Below are 17912 nucleotides of genomic sequence, written 5' to 3' on the forward strand. Positions count from 1 at the left end.
ATCATTGCTTAACCCTAACCAAGTAGTTCAAGTCCACTAATCTCAACCGTGTCTTAACCGCAGAGGTACCAACTTGATGTCTTTGAAGCAGCAGGCTGTTGCCATGGTGGCAAGTCTTACATCAGTCTGCACCATCATTAGCATCGCATCAGTCTCCGGTGATGGACAAGTGTGAGATGAGTCTGACGTCCACATGGTGCTTCCAGCCAGCCGAGCACATCAGACTGAGCACATTGTTCTCTGCAAAGAACGTCTGCTGTAACATTCAAGCTCATTTGCTTCTAAAAATGTACCAAGGTGTCAAATAATTTCAGATTTTTCTGGAGCTAAATATCAAGCGTCATTAAACAGACAATCTGCCACACATGTATTTACAGATAATGTCGCTTCACGTTTTCAGAAAGTGTTGAATGATATCAAAACTAAAGCAAACACGCGTTCCTCAGGCAGATGATGACAGTTGTTTAATGTAAAATAGGTTTTCAGCTTGTTAAGAACAAGAGAAAATGCTTTGTTATACCCAGACTTTATTTTTGGCTCAGAAATTATGTTCCTCCCTCTCCAAACACCTAAAGTAATCTCATGGTAAAATTGAGAGAATTGAAAGATAAACAGCTTGAGGCAGAGGAGCGTCTCCCCGCTGAGACTCACAGGACATCACCGACTGTTTGGACAAAAATATGTGATAAGCTCAAAGGAAATGTGCAGGATTTACTGTAATAGAATAAGGAATTTTACTGGTTGCTGCATTGTAGCTTTCAGTTTTTAGACCTTTGTTGATTAACTCTGACTTGTCAGAGATGGCATTTCATATTTTCAGCTCAGGTCTTCTTTAGTGTGTAGACTGAGTGAGTGTCCGACCTCTTGGTTGGCAGCCAGTTTACCTTCCATTTGACACTGTTGTTCTGGACTGTTTATGACATTTAATTTAATCTTTAATAAATATAATCATTGGTCAGTCCATCCAGGAATCCCTCAAAACTGTACTGCGAATTCAACAAATCCCCGTAATTTTCATGAATCTTCCCTGCAATTATTCGGTGAAACTGGAAGAATGTCACTTTCTTCAGTCGCTTAAGATTTTACATAAAAATAGTGAAATTCGTAAGCACTTTTACAAAAATCAATCATCTGGGCTTTGCTTCCCCAGAACCTGTCTTCTCAGGCAGTAGTTACTCTCAGTCTATGTGTAACTATGGTAACCTTATAAACTGAATACAGTTCATAAATCATATGAAACGTCCTGGCTAGTTAACTGCACAGGTTAACAACAGAAATGCTTTAAATTCTGAACTAATTTCTGCTCTATAAGCCAAAAATCAATATAATTTTCAATTACATACAATTTTTAAACGATGTTTATTGCAAAATAAGTGTTTTAAAATTTTAGTGCAATCACTGGACAAGCTGGACATTTTGACGAGTTGCAGCCTCAGTATATACAGTGGGCTCCCTCTTTGTATTCAGCCCCATTTCTCATTCAGTAAAAGCCAGTTTCATTTCTTGACTTCTCAGAAAGCTGCAGTGTGCCGCGTGTGTTCTGTTTCATTCCCAACGCTCTGCAGTCCCACCATCCCATTTTTTTTCTCCATTATTATTATTATTATTATTATACAGCTGTTATCTTCAGTCCACTTGTACATGCCTGTGTGTTCTCAGAGATATGTGTTGCAGTCACTTATACAATGTAAACCTGCTGCTATTGTCTGAAGGATGCAGGGGTGAGGGCAGGAGCTTGTGGGGGAGTTTGGCCTCACATGACTCTTGTTTTCAGGATTGATTTAATGAAGTCCCTGTGGGTGCTGCGTGGAAGCCAAGCAGCACGCTTCCAATCCCTATTATCAGAGTAAACAGAGGTCGGCACACACAGTCGCAGCAGCAAACCACCACCGCTGCTCCCTGCGCTGTGCCCGCTAATCCTCATGGAAGGAGGGATGGATGGAGGGAGAGGTGTGGGAGAGAGGAAGGGAGGGTGGGGTGCAGGCAGGGAAGGGGGAAGCAAGAAAGGAAGGAAAGGAGGGAAAAGAATGAGGCTGAGGTGCAATCTAGAAAGTGATGGAGGGATGAGCAATGAGTGGAGAGAGGGGTGGGTGATAGAGGATGCAGTAATGAGACAGAGAAGGACAAAGGTAGAAGGAGAGGAGCATGGGGAGAGAGAATATGATGACATACCAAGGGACAAAAAGCTTATTGAATTAGTTGCTCCTCCCCCCTCTCCTCCAGCTCTCTTCCCTCCATCCGTCACTCCCTCCCGCCCCATGTCTCCCTCATGCATGTACAGTACATATTAGAGCCAGACCGATACATGCAGGCTGATATTATCAGCCGATATTTGGTATCACAGATTCACCACATGGCCAAAAATATGGGGACACTCTACCGTTACACCCACGTGTGATTGCTGAACATCTCATTCCAAAACCACGCACATCATCTGCTGATGTAAGAGCCTACATTTCTCTGGGAAGACTGGGTGCAGGGATTTGATCCCAGTCAGCCACAAGACATTCATTAGTGTGGTCTAACACCAGTGGGTGATTAGGTCTGGCTCACAGTTGGTGTTCCAGTTCATCCCAAAGGTGTGAGATGGGGTTGAGGTCGGGGCTCTGTGCAGGCCAGTCGAGTTCTCCCACATCAAACTGGGGAAACCGTTTCATTATGGACCTGGTTTTGTGCACAGTCATGTTGAAACAGGAAAGGGCCAAACACAAACACAAACTGTAACCGCAACGTTGGAAGCACACTATTGTCTAAAATGTTATTGCATGATGTAGCATTAAGATTTCCCTTATCTGGAACTAAGGGACCTACACCATGACAAACAACCTTAGACAAAATGTACACAATTATGTACATGTCCACATACTTTTGGCTATATCATGTATATCAGTATATATCAGCATGTTGTCCCAGAAACAAAAATCAGTGGTAGAGCAGCACTAAATGTTTCACTGGCAGTATTTTGATATATGTTTGGTATTTTTTCTCAATCAACTTGATTACAACTTGGTTTTGTTGTAGTTATTAAAATAACTAACGTTCCTTTTTGAGTTTACTGTTAAGTGTCAAATACTAAATAAAACTGTCAACTGTAAAATATTTTACATAATTATGTCCTCATCACAAAATGTTTTTGTTTCGTGTCTTCTAAAGCTATTAAAACCAATATTGGTATCGCCCTCAAAAAAAACTGAATCGGTCAGGATCTAGTACACACACACACACACACACACACACACACACACACACACACACACACACACACACACACACACACACGCATGCACACAAACATATAAGAGGATCTGCTCTGAGAAGGAGAAACCAGCTGTCATTTTTGCAGACGGTCACTGTGGTAACTGTGCTCCACATCCTCTCTTTAACTCCCCTGTTGCACCTCTTCACAATAACAACAAATTTTGTGGTAGAATTTCAATGAATGTCACATTTTCATGTCCTTGAAGTGAACAATACTGAAGTGAGATAAGACAGAGATGTTAAGTGATGTCCAGATAATGTTGCACGACAGGCAAACATTTAAATCGCTGAATTTGAAGCAGGTGAAATCCCCAGCATCTGTTTTCACACATTTAAAGAAACGCATACGCATCATAATGTAACTGTCTTCAATGTTTTTTTTTTCTCCATCTGTCACAACAACACGCATCTGAAATACCTTGTACATTGCACTCAAACTTGTCTTCAGTGTTGCCTCGGTTTGTAATACGTCCTTCTTCTGTCCAACCCAAAAGTATTTCTTTTCTTTTCTTTTCTATGAACTGACACTTGACACTTGAAATGATGACTGCTCAGCAGTGTAGGTTATTTTCAGTTGAATGACAAACCCATCCTTACGCATCTCTGTGTCATTCTCTCATTGTCTTCTTCAGTTTCAAGACCACGGATTCAGGTTTTGGCAGGTTTGTTGGGTCATTTGGGGGCTTTCTGCAAACACCTAGATCCTTTGTGTAGAAAATGTGCATGTGTAATGAAAGTAGTGATGGCATTAAGCTGGACCCTTCTGTTTACTCTCAACAGAAACCACAACATGTTAACACTAAATATTTCCATATCTGTGCTATTGTAACTGTTGTGAATTCACTAGTGTTAGGGTCAGATAGCTGAATCCACTTTGGATCCAGTTAGACTGAATACTCTGATTCATTGACCTTTGAGGCCAAATCTCTATTGTCTTTTATTTACTCATTTTTGTTAGCTGTAGAAGTTGTGTGAAAGCAGTTTTTGTCAAATAAAAGAGATGAAAAGATTGACAAATAGTGACAAAAATTTTAAATTGTAAAGACCAAATCTTCCATCATTTGTTCTTAATCTGTTTTTTTCCGTCATTGTGTTTTCTGTCATTTTGTCTTTTCCCCGTGTTGAAGTGTGTTTCCATGCAGGAGTGCTTTTGTGTTGAGCCCAAAACATACTGGCACTGTGGGGGGTGCGTGTTTAAACCCACTTCACACAGCTGTAGTTTTGAGACGTTGAACCATCGACACCCTAGAAGTGCGCCACGTTTTTTTTTTTGTTTGTTTTTTTTCTCAGACTAGCTCCCCTGCTTGGCATATCCAGGCTATACCTTGTCAGCTGATAGCATCTCTTCTTCTGTGGTGTTGTAGCTGTCACAGTGGACAAGGAGAGACTCAAATACCCAGATCCCTACAACTGACAGTCAGAATTATAAAGGTATTTTTAAAACAGACCTTTCCTTGTGAGCAGACGTTGGCTCTGGAGGTGAGCAATCAAATCAAAAAGGAGAGAATTCCTGAATCTAAACATCACACCAGTTTGACTTTATTTGCGTTATATTAGATTGTTAACATGCCGTGTGGATTTGTGGACGTACAGCATCGCCGTTCCTTCAATTGTGCATATGACGTGTGTCAAATCATGCAGAGACACGCAGAGACAGTGTGTTTTGGACTTGAAAGTTGGAGCCGTGGCTTCCTGGTGACTGGTGTTTCCTGCTGCTGCATGTCTCTCTCCCTCTCCTTCTGTGTCATGCATTATCGATACAAGACAGCTCCCTTCATCTATGAATATGCTGTTCTCTACCTGAAGCTGTGATGAAATCTGAAAAACCCACTTGTGTACTCGTGTTGTACTTCTATCTTTGTGATGACCTGGTTCTCACTTTATTCATTCAAAGGGCTGTTTGAGTGTTAGGAGTTGGGTTTTAGAGTTAAAGGTCCCATGTTTTCTATTTTTCCAGTGCTTTATTTGAAGTGTTGATCCACAAGAAGATATATTTGTGGTTTTAAGAACTAAAAACCGTCTCAGTGTAGTTTTACATCTCCTTCCTCAGGCTTCTCTCTGGAGCTCTAGTAACAACAGGTCGGTGAGCCAATCAGAAGAGAGGAGGCTCTGAGCCTCTCTTCTGCTTGATAAACAAAAAAGACATGGACATCTGACTCTCTACAATATGGGATTTTTAAGGTTAGAATTGGGTCCACGTTAAAGTTAGGACCTGGTTTTTACCGTCATATATTGCACTCACCAAGTTGTATTTGTACAACAAAGTGTTATTAACGATAGAAATAATAGACGTAACAACAACAATCAGATCCAAGATGTATTGAGCTAGATGCAACCTTGAAGGTCATTGTGCCAATGAAGGTCGTCACAAGCATAGAAGTGCAAGTGTGTGTGCGTGCGTGCGTGCGTGCGTGTGTGTGTGCGGGTGCGGGTGCATTGTGATGGAACAGTAGACAATGAAAGTGTTACAGACAAGGAGAAACAGAAGAAAAGCAGCTGTGACTCAAGTGTGAATGTGTCTGTCTCTGTGCTGTGTCATGTTTCTCTTGAACAGAAACATGTATTGTTGATTAGACGGTTCAGCAACAAGCTCCTAACATTATTAATCCACATACTTTTTCCAAATTTTCAAATTTTAATCCTGACCTTTAAAATAATGACATTTCTGTATCCTCTCCTGAAGTGCAGGTAGAAGCCATTAAGATCTGACTGGGGCAACATTTTTGTTGTATTTTTGTCTTTTCTCTCTTTGTAATGATGTTGTTTTCATTCTGATTCTTTTAGGTTTAACTTTAAAGATGAGACACCAACAACAAACTTTGATACGTTCCCAGCGGCCATCCTCACAGTGTTCCAGGTAAGGACCCCCCCGACACACACCTGCACAGTCACACTAACACACACACAGAGACGGAGACACACAAGGTTCAGAAGTGTTCACTTCACACTTTCTGAATAAATGAGAGAATATGGACTTTATGGAAAAAGAAAGAATGTTATCAGTCATTTTAAATTAAGGGAAATGACTGGTCTGTGTACCTTCTGTCCCCTAATGAGCTCGTTGATAATCCTTCAATTAGTCTATGCTCATAACCCTTCACTCTGTAAAGTAATTTAATTCTGCACTCTGTGAGATTTGCAGGGGCTTTACAGCCCACCCGTGTCCCCCGGCACCGCTCTGACTCTCTTGTCTTCCTCAGATTCTGACTGGCGAAGACTGGAACGCCGTGATGTACCACGGGATCGAGTCTCAAGGAGGCGTTCGCCGCGGCATGTTCTCTTCAGTCTATTTCATCGTCCTCACACTCTTTGGAAACTGTATCCTCTTTGACATCTCGTAATTAAAACTGAGATGTACGTGAGAGAGCCGGGAGGAGCAAGTGACGACGTGAAAATGGTTCAAGGTTTGAAAATGGTTTTAATTCTTTGCGGTTGTGATCATCAGCTGAGTGTTGTTCATGAAACAGTGTCTATGAACAACACTCTCAAAATCAAGCGTGCTTCACGTTGCAACTTTTAATATTCAGACCTTAAATCCTCAAAACTCGGGTAGAATCACTAACTAAAGCCCCACTACAGGCTGATGAACAAACCCCATTAAAATGAGGTACTGAACAGAACAAGCAACATAGTGACAGGTTTGCCGTTCCTTGTGCCTTATCATTTGCGGAGATAAAAATGTTTTCTTGAGGGAGCTTTGAGGGGAAAGATCATAAAGTCATTAAAATCAAAACAGGTTTTCTTCCTGGGAGCATGAATGTGCTCATGGCAGTCTTCCCCTTTACATCATGGGGTGCAGTGTCTTTTGTGCAAGGTAGACATTTTGGCCACAGGGTCGCATTAATAGGACGTTTATTTAGAATACAAAATTAAAAAGGTTCATTCTCTGGTGAGCATAAATGTGTTCAGCAGCAATAATGTTCCAAGAATTTATCTTTTCTTCCATCAATTCACCAACTACACGTTCTGTTGACTTATGATTCTCTTAAAGGCGTGGAAAAAATATTTTGCTAATCTTTTTGGGCGCTTGAGAAGATAACTCCAATGCCATCTGGGACTGTAAATGAATCACATATCTTAACAGCTGAGTGGAGGCCGTTGTCAAGACTAAGATATTGTCCTGACTCTGACAGACAGGCTGACGGAGTGACCGAATCATCAGTAGACCTTGCTCCTAGTGTGGTGTTTCATCACAGGTCATGTACTGCCCATGTGTATTTTCTCCTGAGTCCTGCTGTTATTCAGACACCCTCCTGAATGTCTTCTTGGCCATTGCTGTCGATAATCTCGCCAACGCACAGGAGCTGACTAAGGTGGGCCTGGACAACCAATCCAGATGTTGCACTTGAAGACATTAATAACACATAAAAATATAAATGTTGTTGTATTTTTTTCTACTTCCCAGTAAAACATGTCAAACCAGTGCCTGCCCAGCCCAGCTCAGCATGTGCACATGTTATAATATGAATGTATTTATTTGTCTTGGTTGTCTCTGGCCAAAGGATGAGGAGGAGCAGGAGGAGGCAGCCAATAAGAAGCTCGCACTGCAGAAGGCTTTGGAGGTGAAGGAAGTCAGCCCGATGTCGGCAGCCAACATCTCGATCGCTGCGTAAGTTTCCGAGAATCTCCTCCCTCTGGCAGCAGCTCTGTTCAGTCGCGCACCGGAGATAAATGTCAGTGTGACGTCCCTCTGTATGTTCTTCCCTCTCAGTCTCTAATGTCTATGTCTACTGTGTTTGATCTGTGTACGTTCTGGACTTCTCCTCATCCACTGTGAGAGTGCTCCTGCGGCGCTGCCTTGTTTATAACACCCCACGTTTCCCTTCTTCACAAGGAGAGGCAATTAAGGAAGCTTCAATCGACAATACATGCTAGTTCCTGCCAGCTGTTTGTATTTCATTCTTGGCGCCAGTCTTAGTACATGCTTTGCCCTTTTTAGTGGCAAAATGTTGAGATAATGTTGCAGGATTCAATGGGGGTTTGAAAGTTCATGTGGAACCAGACAACAATATGATATTTCATGGCTTCATTGAACATCCTGAGCTTCGTTACATGCTGCAAAAAACAGCGTTTCATTTTCAGATGATTGTTCCAGGTCTGAACAAGCAAGTCATTGAAATGTGTCCAATGTCATTACTACAACAAAACAGCTCTCAGCTCATTTCAAGTGTCTTTTAATTATTTTATAAGCGTAAACCTTGTAGATAATGAGGGGAGAATACAGCAAATACTCTGAACAAGGTCTACTAAGCCACCTCTAGTCCAATATATATATGAATAGATGAATTATATGTAATATTTAAGGTACCGTTTGGAGTTTTTGACCAATAGTAGACTAGTAGCACTATGGAGAAATGTTTTTGCGAGCGGGCCAGCATGGATGTAAACAAAGCAGTATCTGACATTTAAAGAATTGGCTTTGCCAATGTTTTATGAGGAAGTAAATGCAGCATTGACAGGCCATGAGAATACACACAGTGTTTTGGAGAGTAAAACTGAATGTAAATATTACTGTAAAGAAAACTCACCTTTAATCCAGAACTAGTATGGATACCACCTTAACACAAATTAATAAACTTAATAAAAAGTTGAATCTATATATCTTCTTCATTACAGTTTCAAAATAAGAAAGCCATCATATATATACAGTATATATATCTTTTATTCCCTGGACTTATTTTGAAAGTTGAGAAGATGAGAGCTATTCATCGAAAACAGAGAGGAGCAGCAGAAGCTTGTGAGCAAGATACAAGAAAACCCTAATCTTCTCTGTCAGACGCTCCCATTTTCTCTAATGTGATAATGACAGGGATGTCTTCATGAACGCAGATATCTGCTGTCATGCTAAAACTTTTGACCCGCCCCCTCTCCACCACAAGCCTGTGACTGACAGGTCTGGGGTCTTGTGTCAACCAGGAAATTAATTGCGCCTCCAAATTCGACCTATTTTTAGAGCCTTGATGAACACTGAAATTATGAGTCCGTCAAGAGAAAGCTGCTGTGAAAACTGGAGTGTTTTCATTCTTACCAGTGATTTATAGCTGCATTATGTAACGCTGGAGGTTACAGTGAGCCTTTTTCTTTGATACTCATCTGCTCTGTTAATGTGGAACAAAAGCAATAATGCACACTGTCTGTGCGTGTTGCTCACATCAGATGGATTTCACTGATTGCGTGTTGTGTAACTCTGCACAGGCCTTTGTGTGATGTGCAGTTTCACACAGCCCTTTATCCTTTTGACAAAGTGTTCATCCTCGATTCACACTGACTCCTTAATTGCCGTCCTCCTCACCAAGAAATAGGTCGGTCAGGCTGTAGAAAACGATCAGCTCTGGTTAGCTAACCGTTCCAGTCTTTCTCCTTCTTCACCGTCATTACTTTTATTATGTGAACCTGTACATTACTTTCAGTGTTCTCTGAATATTTTAATTTGTACATTGAACAGTGTGGTAACTAGTGAGTGAGCTCATAAGCAACTGCTTTTATTTTAAATGAACTGTTTTATGTGGATTCTGTGTGCTGTCTCAGAGAAACTCAGGGTTTCATTACAAAATCACGACAGACTTTTGAGGAATAAAAAAAAAAATTGACATTGTAGAAAAGATTTTTTTTACAATGTAAATATATTTAAAACTAAAAAGAAAATTACTATTAAAGTGTCATTTCAATAGCAACTTTATATTTTATTGTTTTGGAATGAAACTCCTGAATGTTTTTTCAGTTTCAGTTTTTTATTATTATAAAAATGTACCAGCTTCTGTTGCCGTTGTGTTATTGAAGTAGTTGCACAGATTAGTCCTTTACTGTAAAAGAGGAGGGGACAGGTGGACACACAGACTGACAGGCAGTCCACCTGTCCCCTTCAGATTTGTGTCTCATTTTTTCTTTTGTTTTTGTTCTGCATGTACAGTTTTGTAAAGCAAAATCGAGATGCACTCTCTCGCAGGTCGTCCATCAACAGCATTCAGTCACCGTGAGTTATCACTCTCTGTTACAATATTCTCCTCCTCTCCTCTCCTCTCCTCTCCTCTCCTCTCCTCTCCTCTCCTCTCCTTTCACTGTTTCCTCTCCTCCCCTCTCTTTGCCTCCTTCCATCCTCTCCTCTTCTGTTCCTGTTCTTATCTCCTGTTCTGGTTATCGTCTGCTGTTCCCTCTATTTTCCTTGTTTCCTCTCCTAACTCTTTGTGTCATCTCCTTTACCTTTCCCTCCCTTCCTTTCCCTTTTTGTCTCTCCTCTCCTCTCCTCTCCTCTCCTCTCCTCTCCTCTCCTCTCCTCTCCTTCTCTCCTCTCCGGAACTCCATAAAACTAAATTATAGTCTGTCATGTCTTCATTGCTGATAAAATGAAATGTATTATTTTGAAAAAAACAAAACAGAAAAACACACTTATATATAAATAGCATAAACACATACCACACTTAAAGCTATAAGGCCAGTGTGAGTGAACTTCTGAGTGTAAATCGCTGAGGCAGAAACACAGTTATGTCTCCCTCTGGCCTTTACCAACCATTGTGTACTTTGTTGACGGCTGCAGATCTTCAGCGTTGGCGCCTGCAGTAATTCATCTTTCGCACTGTGCTCTCTGATGTGACTCATTTGTGTAGAAATGTTTAATTTCTCTGAGTGTTGCTATCACCACAGGCACTTTGGCATTTCCAGTCTGTTAGTTATCGTAGGCCCCAGGACATCACTTTAAAAGACGATATGATCCAAGGCCAAAATTAAAGGCAACGGCCAGCTGTGAGTTTGCTCTCCTGCCCGGCGATCCGCTGTCTCCATCGATTAAAATGCAGATGGCCAGAGAGGCTTATTTAACATCTCACCTCACCGAGATAACACAAATTCATTACTAGAGATAACTTTCATTTCTTTGACATTGCCCTTCTTGTGTGTTTTTCAGTGTGTGCATGCGCTGTGTCAATATATCTCACAATGGGAATTCCTCCGTTCAGCGCTTCATCTCTCACTTTCCTTTCTGTATCAACACTACCTGTACGTCTGTTGCTCACTTGTCTGTGGACACCTGTCCTGTGTCCTCTTGTGTCTTCTGTCTGTCTGTGTCCTCTGTCTTTTAGGAGTTATTCTGTCTACTCCTCCCCCGCCCGACGAATCTTGAGGTACAGGTGACCAGATGGAACAAACTTAACTTACCCATAAAGCCCCATGTAAATAAATCATACTGTGCAGAAGCAGTATGCAATGCCTTCACACATGTCAGATGGAAAAATGAACACATCAAAGGATTTCTTTGATTGTGTTTTGGACTCTTGTAGAAAGTCCCATGTTCAAAAAGACCATACTAAATACAGGAATGGCAATCACCCATAGCATGTTGATCCTGCCTGCACCATTCACACATGACCTGGATCAAACAGATTATTTCTGTTTCACTTTAATTGCATGTCCCATTAGATCAGAGCTGCACATGACAAAACATGATATTCACAAAATATAGAGAAGGTAAACGTTAGGCACTTCTAACTTTGCCTGATAAAGACACATAGTGAATAGGAGTAAATAAAGACAACTTTGTCTCTGCACTACTGTGCTTTCCATTGGCCCATAACACGGCCTCTTACGCACAGTGGATTTAACTCGTTAGTAGTTTTATTTGGGGATATGGACACAATTCATCCTTTACTCTTTTTACCTGTTTTTATTAACTTTAAGTAAAACAGGTACTGTGCAGTCATACAGTAGTAGTATCTTTATGCTGTGCTGACACATCAGCAGATATGCCGGCCTACTGTCTGCAAATAAACTTGAGAGAAACTTGGAAGATCATCACATGAGCTGATTCTTCTGCAGAAAACACAAACATACAGTAGCTGTAATTTGTGCCAGTACATCCTTGTTTTTCAGACTCTGTCGGCAGATTTTGGTTTTCTTCTGACACATTGTTCCTCATTATTGACATTTTGATGGGCACTGTGATTGGCTGGCACCATATCAATCGATATCAATATCAATTAAGCACTGTAGGTAAGTGGTCATGGAAGATTGTGGACAGATTAAGTCTCATTTCTGATTTCTTTTAATGTTTAATTCAACTTGCTCCACCAGTTTTTATAGATTTTTTTTTTTTTTATTCGGTTCAATTTAATCAGTTAATCAATTAATGTTTATTGTTATGCACCAAAACACCAAAGCGAATTCCTCATATGTGAAAACCTACTTGGCAACAAACCTGATTGTGAGTCTGATCAGTAGGGAACTATAGGACAGCAGAGGCCTGTGGAGTGTGACTTGAAGTTCAAGAGACTTTCAGTCATTAATAGTGTCTTAAACAACATCAATTAGTTCCTTTTATTTTAATGACGTCATTTTTAGAGTAAGATTAGTTTAACTTTTTTATTAATCCCACAACTGGGAAATTCACTCACCACAGCAGAAAATAAACATCTATGGAATAAACATCTATGGAAATATACATAAAAAATACACCAAATATACACCAATATACACCCAATATACACCAATAAATACTATATACACAATACACACGATATGTACATGAAAAAGTGCCAGTTTGCACATGGTCAGGAAGAGCAGGAGTTGCGGAACCTCTCCTTCTTACAGCGAGGATGTAAAGGTCTGCTGCTGAAGAAGCTACTCAGAGACCCTACAGTGTCATGCAGGCGGTGAGAGTTGTTGTTCATGATGGATGTCAGCTTAGCTAACATCCTCCTCTCACCTACTTCCTCAATGGAGTCATGGGATATTTAATGCACTGTATCCCTACAGCTTGATATTTAGAAACCTTATTAATATCAGTGTGTCATTTCAGCTGTTGTATGGATCTGTTTTAGTCTGTGAAAAGCTGCTTTGTGTCAGTTCTTCAAAAGGAATACATGACAACACTGCCAAGATTAGTTGTCCTACGTCTTTTTTTCCCACCCAAACAAAGCAGCTGCAAGTCCTTCAGGAGAAGATAAACTTCATCACGTTACTACACATATTTACACACTTTGGAGCTAATGCAGGTTAAATCGGCTAAAATCATGCTAATAAAAAATTACCCCACCAAGGCAAACCCTGATACGTTCTTCATTCTGATCACCACTGGTGAAAAGTGTATCCCAGGTTTATCCCATAATCATAATCTTATGTCTTCGGAAAGTAAAAACAATCATGTTTTTGTTACTGAGGATTTGAACTACTGTCTCCATACAACACTCAAGCATGGTAAGTGAAAACTTTACCATGGGGAACATTTGTTGAAGCATCCATAGACTACCTCATGTCTGGTTCTTTCTCAGTTACTTTACTTTATTAAGGGCCTGATGAGTAGATGATTGTGTGGCTATGGATGGATACTGTGGATAGTGATGTTCACCTAAAACCCATATGAGAAAAGCACTCATGAAGTCGAGGTAAACAAAAATGTTTCTATGTCATTGTTCTTGATCTTTTCCTGTGGGTTTGATCCTGTGTGCAGTAAGGAGCAGCAGCGCTCAGCAAAGGCCATGTCAGTGTGGGAGCAAAGGACCAACCAGCTGAGGAGACACAACATGAGGGCGAGCAGCGAGGCCCTGTTCAACGAGCTCGACCCAGAGGAGCGCCTCCGCGTGTCCTCCGCTCTCCACCTGCATCCCGACATGAAGACTCACCTGGACCGGCCGCTCGTGGTGGAGGCCAGGAACGGCGACAAACCCAGCAGGCCTCCTGAAGGAGGACGGGAGGAGGCAGGGGATCCCCGACAGGATGGGGTCGGAGACAACCTCCACACGCACTCCAGGAAGCATCACCGCCACCGCGACAGAAACGGGGAGAGCAGAGACGGAGGCGACGGCAGAGGTGGAAGGCACCACATCCATCACAGCAGGAGCAGAGATCACAACACCGACGGTGCCCAGACGAAAGAGAGGAGGGGGGAGAGGAGCCAAAGCCGCGACGGAGGGCAGGGTCACAGGCACCACCACCAGGCTGGCTCGCCTGAAGAGGAGACCACTGACACGCAAGGATTAGGGTTAGGAGAAGAGAGGGGACACCGCCATCACCACTCCCATCGTCCACCAAAAGAGGGAAACGGGATGATAGCGAACGGTGCACAGGGAGAGTGCAAGGGGAGGGGGGGAGGAGGGGATAGTAATGGAGAGAGGAAGGCACGCTGCTCTCGCATGGTCAGAGCTCAGTCGACTCTGGACGGAGACGACTATAAGAGGAGCAAGAATGGAAGCAGAGGTCATAGGTAAGGCTGCACATGCTATATGCTCTTTATTCAAGTTGTTTTTAATATGTTCCTGATATTGTTGATGATATAAGATGTTTTTTCATATTTAATAATAATGACTTCCTAGTAGCCTTACATTAGACTTGCATATTAAACGATTCACACTCATTTTAAATAAACAACGGTGCCTTTTTTTTTTCTAAGGGAAAGACTTTATATTTACCGCCTGGGACTTGTTTTTGTTTTTTGTGCCGTTGCAATGAATTTTTAGTGTTTAGTGAGAGTTTAGTGTTATGATAAACGGTAAACAATAATGTCCCAATTTATGAAAACAAGATGCAGCTGATTAAAAAAAACAGCAATCTGGGTCAGTGAACAACAAGTAATAATGATATAAATGATGTACTTTCAAAAGTTCTCAGCTCTCGGCCTCGCCTCTGAATAATAAGTGACAGGTTAGAATAAGAAAATAGAGGAGCACTTGTTAGCTATCATCTCGGTGATCAAACAAGAAACAACTTGCCCTAGTTTCAGTGATGAAAGTCTGAGGAATGTTTGAGAAATGTGGATGGTTAGGAGGAACACCTTTCCGCTCATATACAAATATGAAGATGGATTTAACTTGAGGCAAATGTTATGTGGGGTTTATACCTTTGGCAACCAAAGTCTGCAGTATCACAATATGTACTGTGTCTAAATCACACAGGACGATGTAATTAGTGATGCCTCTTAATGCTCTAGCTCATAGTTTCACCTCGCTCATTGTGGTGTGACACAGCCGTGGATCAGTTAGTTTGAGACGCACATCGTTTCAAGCTTTCTGTACAATAGGCGTCAGATCTCTCCTCGAAACAGCTATAATCAATAGTGTTATGAACATTAGGTCACATGACCACTTGTATGTGTCAGGGGTTACTCATACTTGGCAGCTGCCCTCAGCTCTATGGAGATTTATAGCGTCTTTCAGCTCATTGTTTTGGTTCACTCTCAGAGCTCTTATCAGCAGCGTTTCCAGACACAACAGCAGCTGTTTGCTGCAAACAAAAAAAACCAAAAAAAAACAACACAGATAAACCCACTGTACACTATCTGCTCAGCACCAAACGGCAGACAAACACAGTAAGAGAGTAGCTGATAGTAAAGCATTTAGCAGCTAAAGTGTCAGACATTTCCCTCAGGAGTTGAAGCCCAAAAGCAGAGAGTGAATAAAAGGAGAGTGAATATTGGACTTACAGCCATCAGATGCGCAGAAACGCGACTCCAAATGAATGCTGATGTTGCTTCATATCTGCTGGATGAGTAAATAACAAGCTGTTTGCTAACCAGTTCGCCCTCTCAGCTAAAAGGCGATGTCAGTGTTGTGATTTCAGCTTGTTTCAGCTGCTCCATGCGGGGAAAAAAAAATCAATTATTACTGGCTTAAGGTACAATCACATTACACATTACACAGTCAGTGTTCACTCCGTCTCCAATTCACTTCTACTGAAGTTCCCAAAATGGTAAAATTCAAGCATGCATTTTGGTGCAATCTCCAGCCAACTGCGGTGCACTTAGAAGTCAGGTCAGGCCACTGATGCACTGTGTTTGAAAATGGGCGAACTTATTAGTTTTTCATTACCATGTAAAGTGCAGCATTACATTACCAGACAACAAACAGCAGCCTGGCTCTCACAGCTGTGATCGCTCTGCTCAATATTTATTTATTCCCCATACTGGAGCTGTAACCTCACAGCCTTTTTCAGGGGTGAATGTGAGTGGTTTCATTGAACAGAAGGCTAATATGACTGCACTGATCGGACAAACAACCATGTGGGCTGTTGATGGCCTTTACTTGTGAGCTACATGTGCTGGCTGAGCTGGAATCATCACATTTCTCATATAACTGTTTCTGAATGAATCTGAGGTGAGAAAACAGCCCTACAGATGCTTGCTTAGTTTTATATCTTCACTGCCTGTTTTAAATATTTGTTCATGAAGTGGTGGTGTAACAGCTTGTCATAATATCATGTAAACGCTCCCTACAGCTTGTGGACTGGCCTGGAGTGCACCTGACTTGGCCGGTGGATTTTCTAGACTTTGATTTTGTATTCTAAGACATTGTGCAAGTCTAAGCAAGTTTTCACTGTGTGTTTGGATAGCATGGCAGTAAAAGTCTACTTCTGCTTTTGTCGGCACATAAGTTGCGGCCCGTGTCCCAGGAGGGCGGACAAACTTTTCTCACAAGGATCTCATTTGGCAGAAAAAGCTTGAAGCATCCTGAGAGCAGAGTGTAACGATGCCCGTGATAAGACCCGCATCTCTCTCCCCAGGGAGAGGCAGCCAGATGCTGAGGACAACGGCCTCGCCTCCACTCCTCTGCAGCCAATGCGCAGTAGCCTGAGTCTTGGAGAAAAGCAAGAGGATGCTGACAACCAGAAGAACTCCACCAGGGCCAGCCAGGCTGGCCTCAACAGCAACGCCATCCACATCCCCGTCACCATCACTGCCCCTCCAGGAGAGACCACCATCATACCCAGTGAGTGCTTCATGTCACGGTCATATCAAAGAGGGAAGGATAGGGAAGGTTGACGGAAGAGTTTTATTTTGAAGTTTTGGTCATTGTTCATATTGGTTAAATGATGTTATATATTACAATATTTCCACTAGTCATCACTTTACGAGAGTTATTAAGGATTATTGAGACTAATGAAGAATGACTCATCATCCCAAAGAAACTGATGAATAAAATATTATTGTAAACACTATCGATGATGTCCAAATGTACCAAAATAAGGACCATGTTGCCAATATCTGAATTGCCCATTAAAAATCTACCAATTGATAAAGCCACAAGCAGTTTATTCTATTATAAGTCTAGTTACACTTGGATTATTTGGTCACGTTTCTGCAGTAACTCCAGGTCCTATTTTTATAATTTGATGAACAAAAAGAATAAAAATTAAACACACAGGAAAAGTCTTGATGTTTCCCAACGCTTCCTGAAATACTGTTCATGCTGTCTGTATAACAGCAGCTTAATTCTTTTTATATTTATTTTATTTACTCATTATTTATATTTAAGCTATGTGTTTGTTTTTGTACAAAGTTATCATCATATCACACCTCATGCTTAGTCTTGACCCTGCAACCATCATCTTATGAGAAATGTAAATACAAATAACTCCAAAAAGCCTGCCTCCTGTTACTAATGTTTGTTCCTCTTTGAGCTAAATGAATATATTTATTTTTCCACACCAGTGAACAACATCGACTGTGACACTTTCCGACTCAGTGAGGAGAAGAAAGATCTGGAGGAAGAGGAGGCAGCTAATGGGCCTCGGCAGATCCTCCCCTACAGCTCCATGTTCATCTTCGGGCAAACAAATCCGTGAGTCATGACAGGGAGGTGGCTGAGGAGTGACGTGAAATTAAATTAATAGTTTGGGTTGAATTAACAACAACAGAAAGCTCATAAATCCCATACTTTATTAGCATTTTAACA

At 41.4% G+C, this 17912-nt stretch overlaps 1 protein-coding gene across 1 annotated transcript in view; it reads left to right on the top strand.

The window, feature by feature from the left end:
- The window catches only part of LOC111221156 (voltage-dependent N-type calcium channel subunit alpha-1B-like), a 161519-nt gene that overhangs the window by 96315 nt on the left and 47292 nt on the right, over nt 1–17912 (top strand). Inside the window, exons 15-22 of the mRNA XM_022744504.1 lie at nt 6043–6115; nt 6459–6576; nt 7504–7571; nt 7761–7867; nt 10169–10231; nt 13697–14442; nt 16755–16946; nt 17669–17798. Coding sequence (XP_022600225.1) covers nt 6043–6115; nt 6459–6576; nt 7504–7571; nt 7761–7867; nt 10169–10231; nt 13697–14442; nt 16755–16946; nt 17669–17798 — 1497 coding nt within the window. The remainder of the gene's footprint in view (nt 1–6042; nt 6116–6458; nt 6577–7503; nt 7572–7760; nt 7868–10168; nt 10232–13696; nt 14443–16754; nt 16947–17668; nt 17799–17912) is intronic.

This window comes from Seriola dumerili, unplaced genomic scaffold (genome assembly GCF_002260705.1).
Source record: "Seriola dumerili isolate Sdu_G_001 unplaced genomic scaffold, Sdu_1.0 BDQW01000081.1, whole genome shotgun sequence".
NCBI lineage: Eukaryota > Metazoa > Chordata > Actinopteri > Carangiformes > Carangidae > Seriola > Seriola dumerili.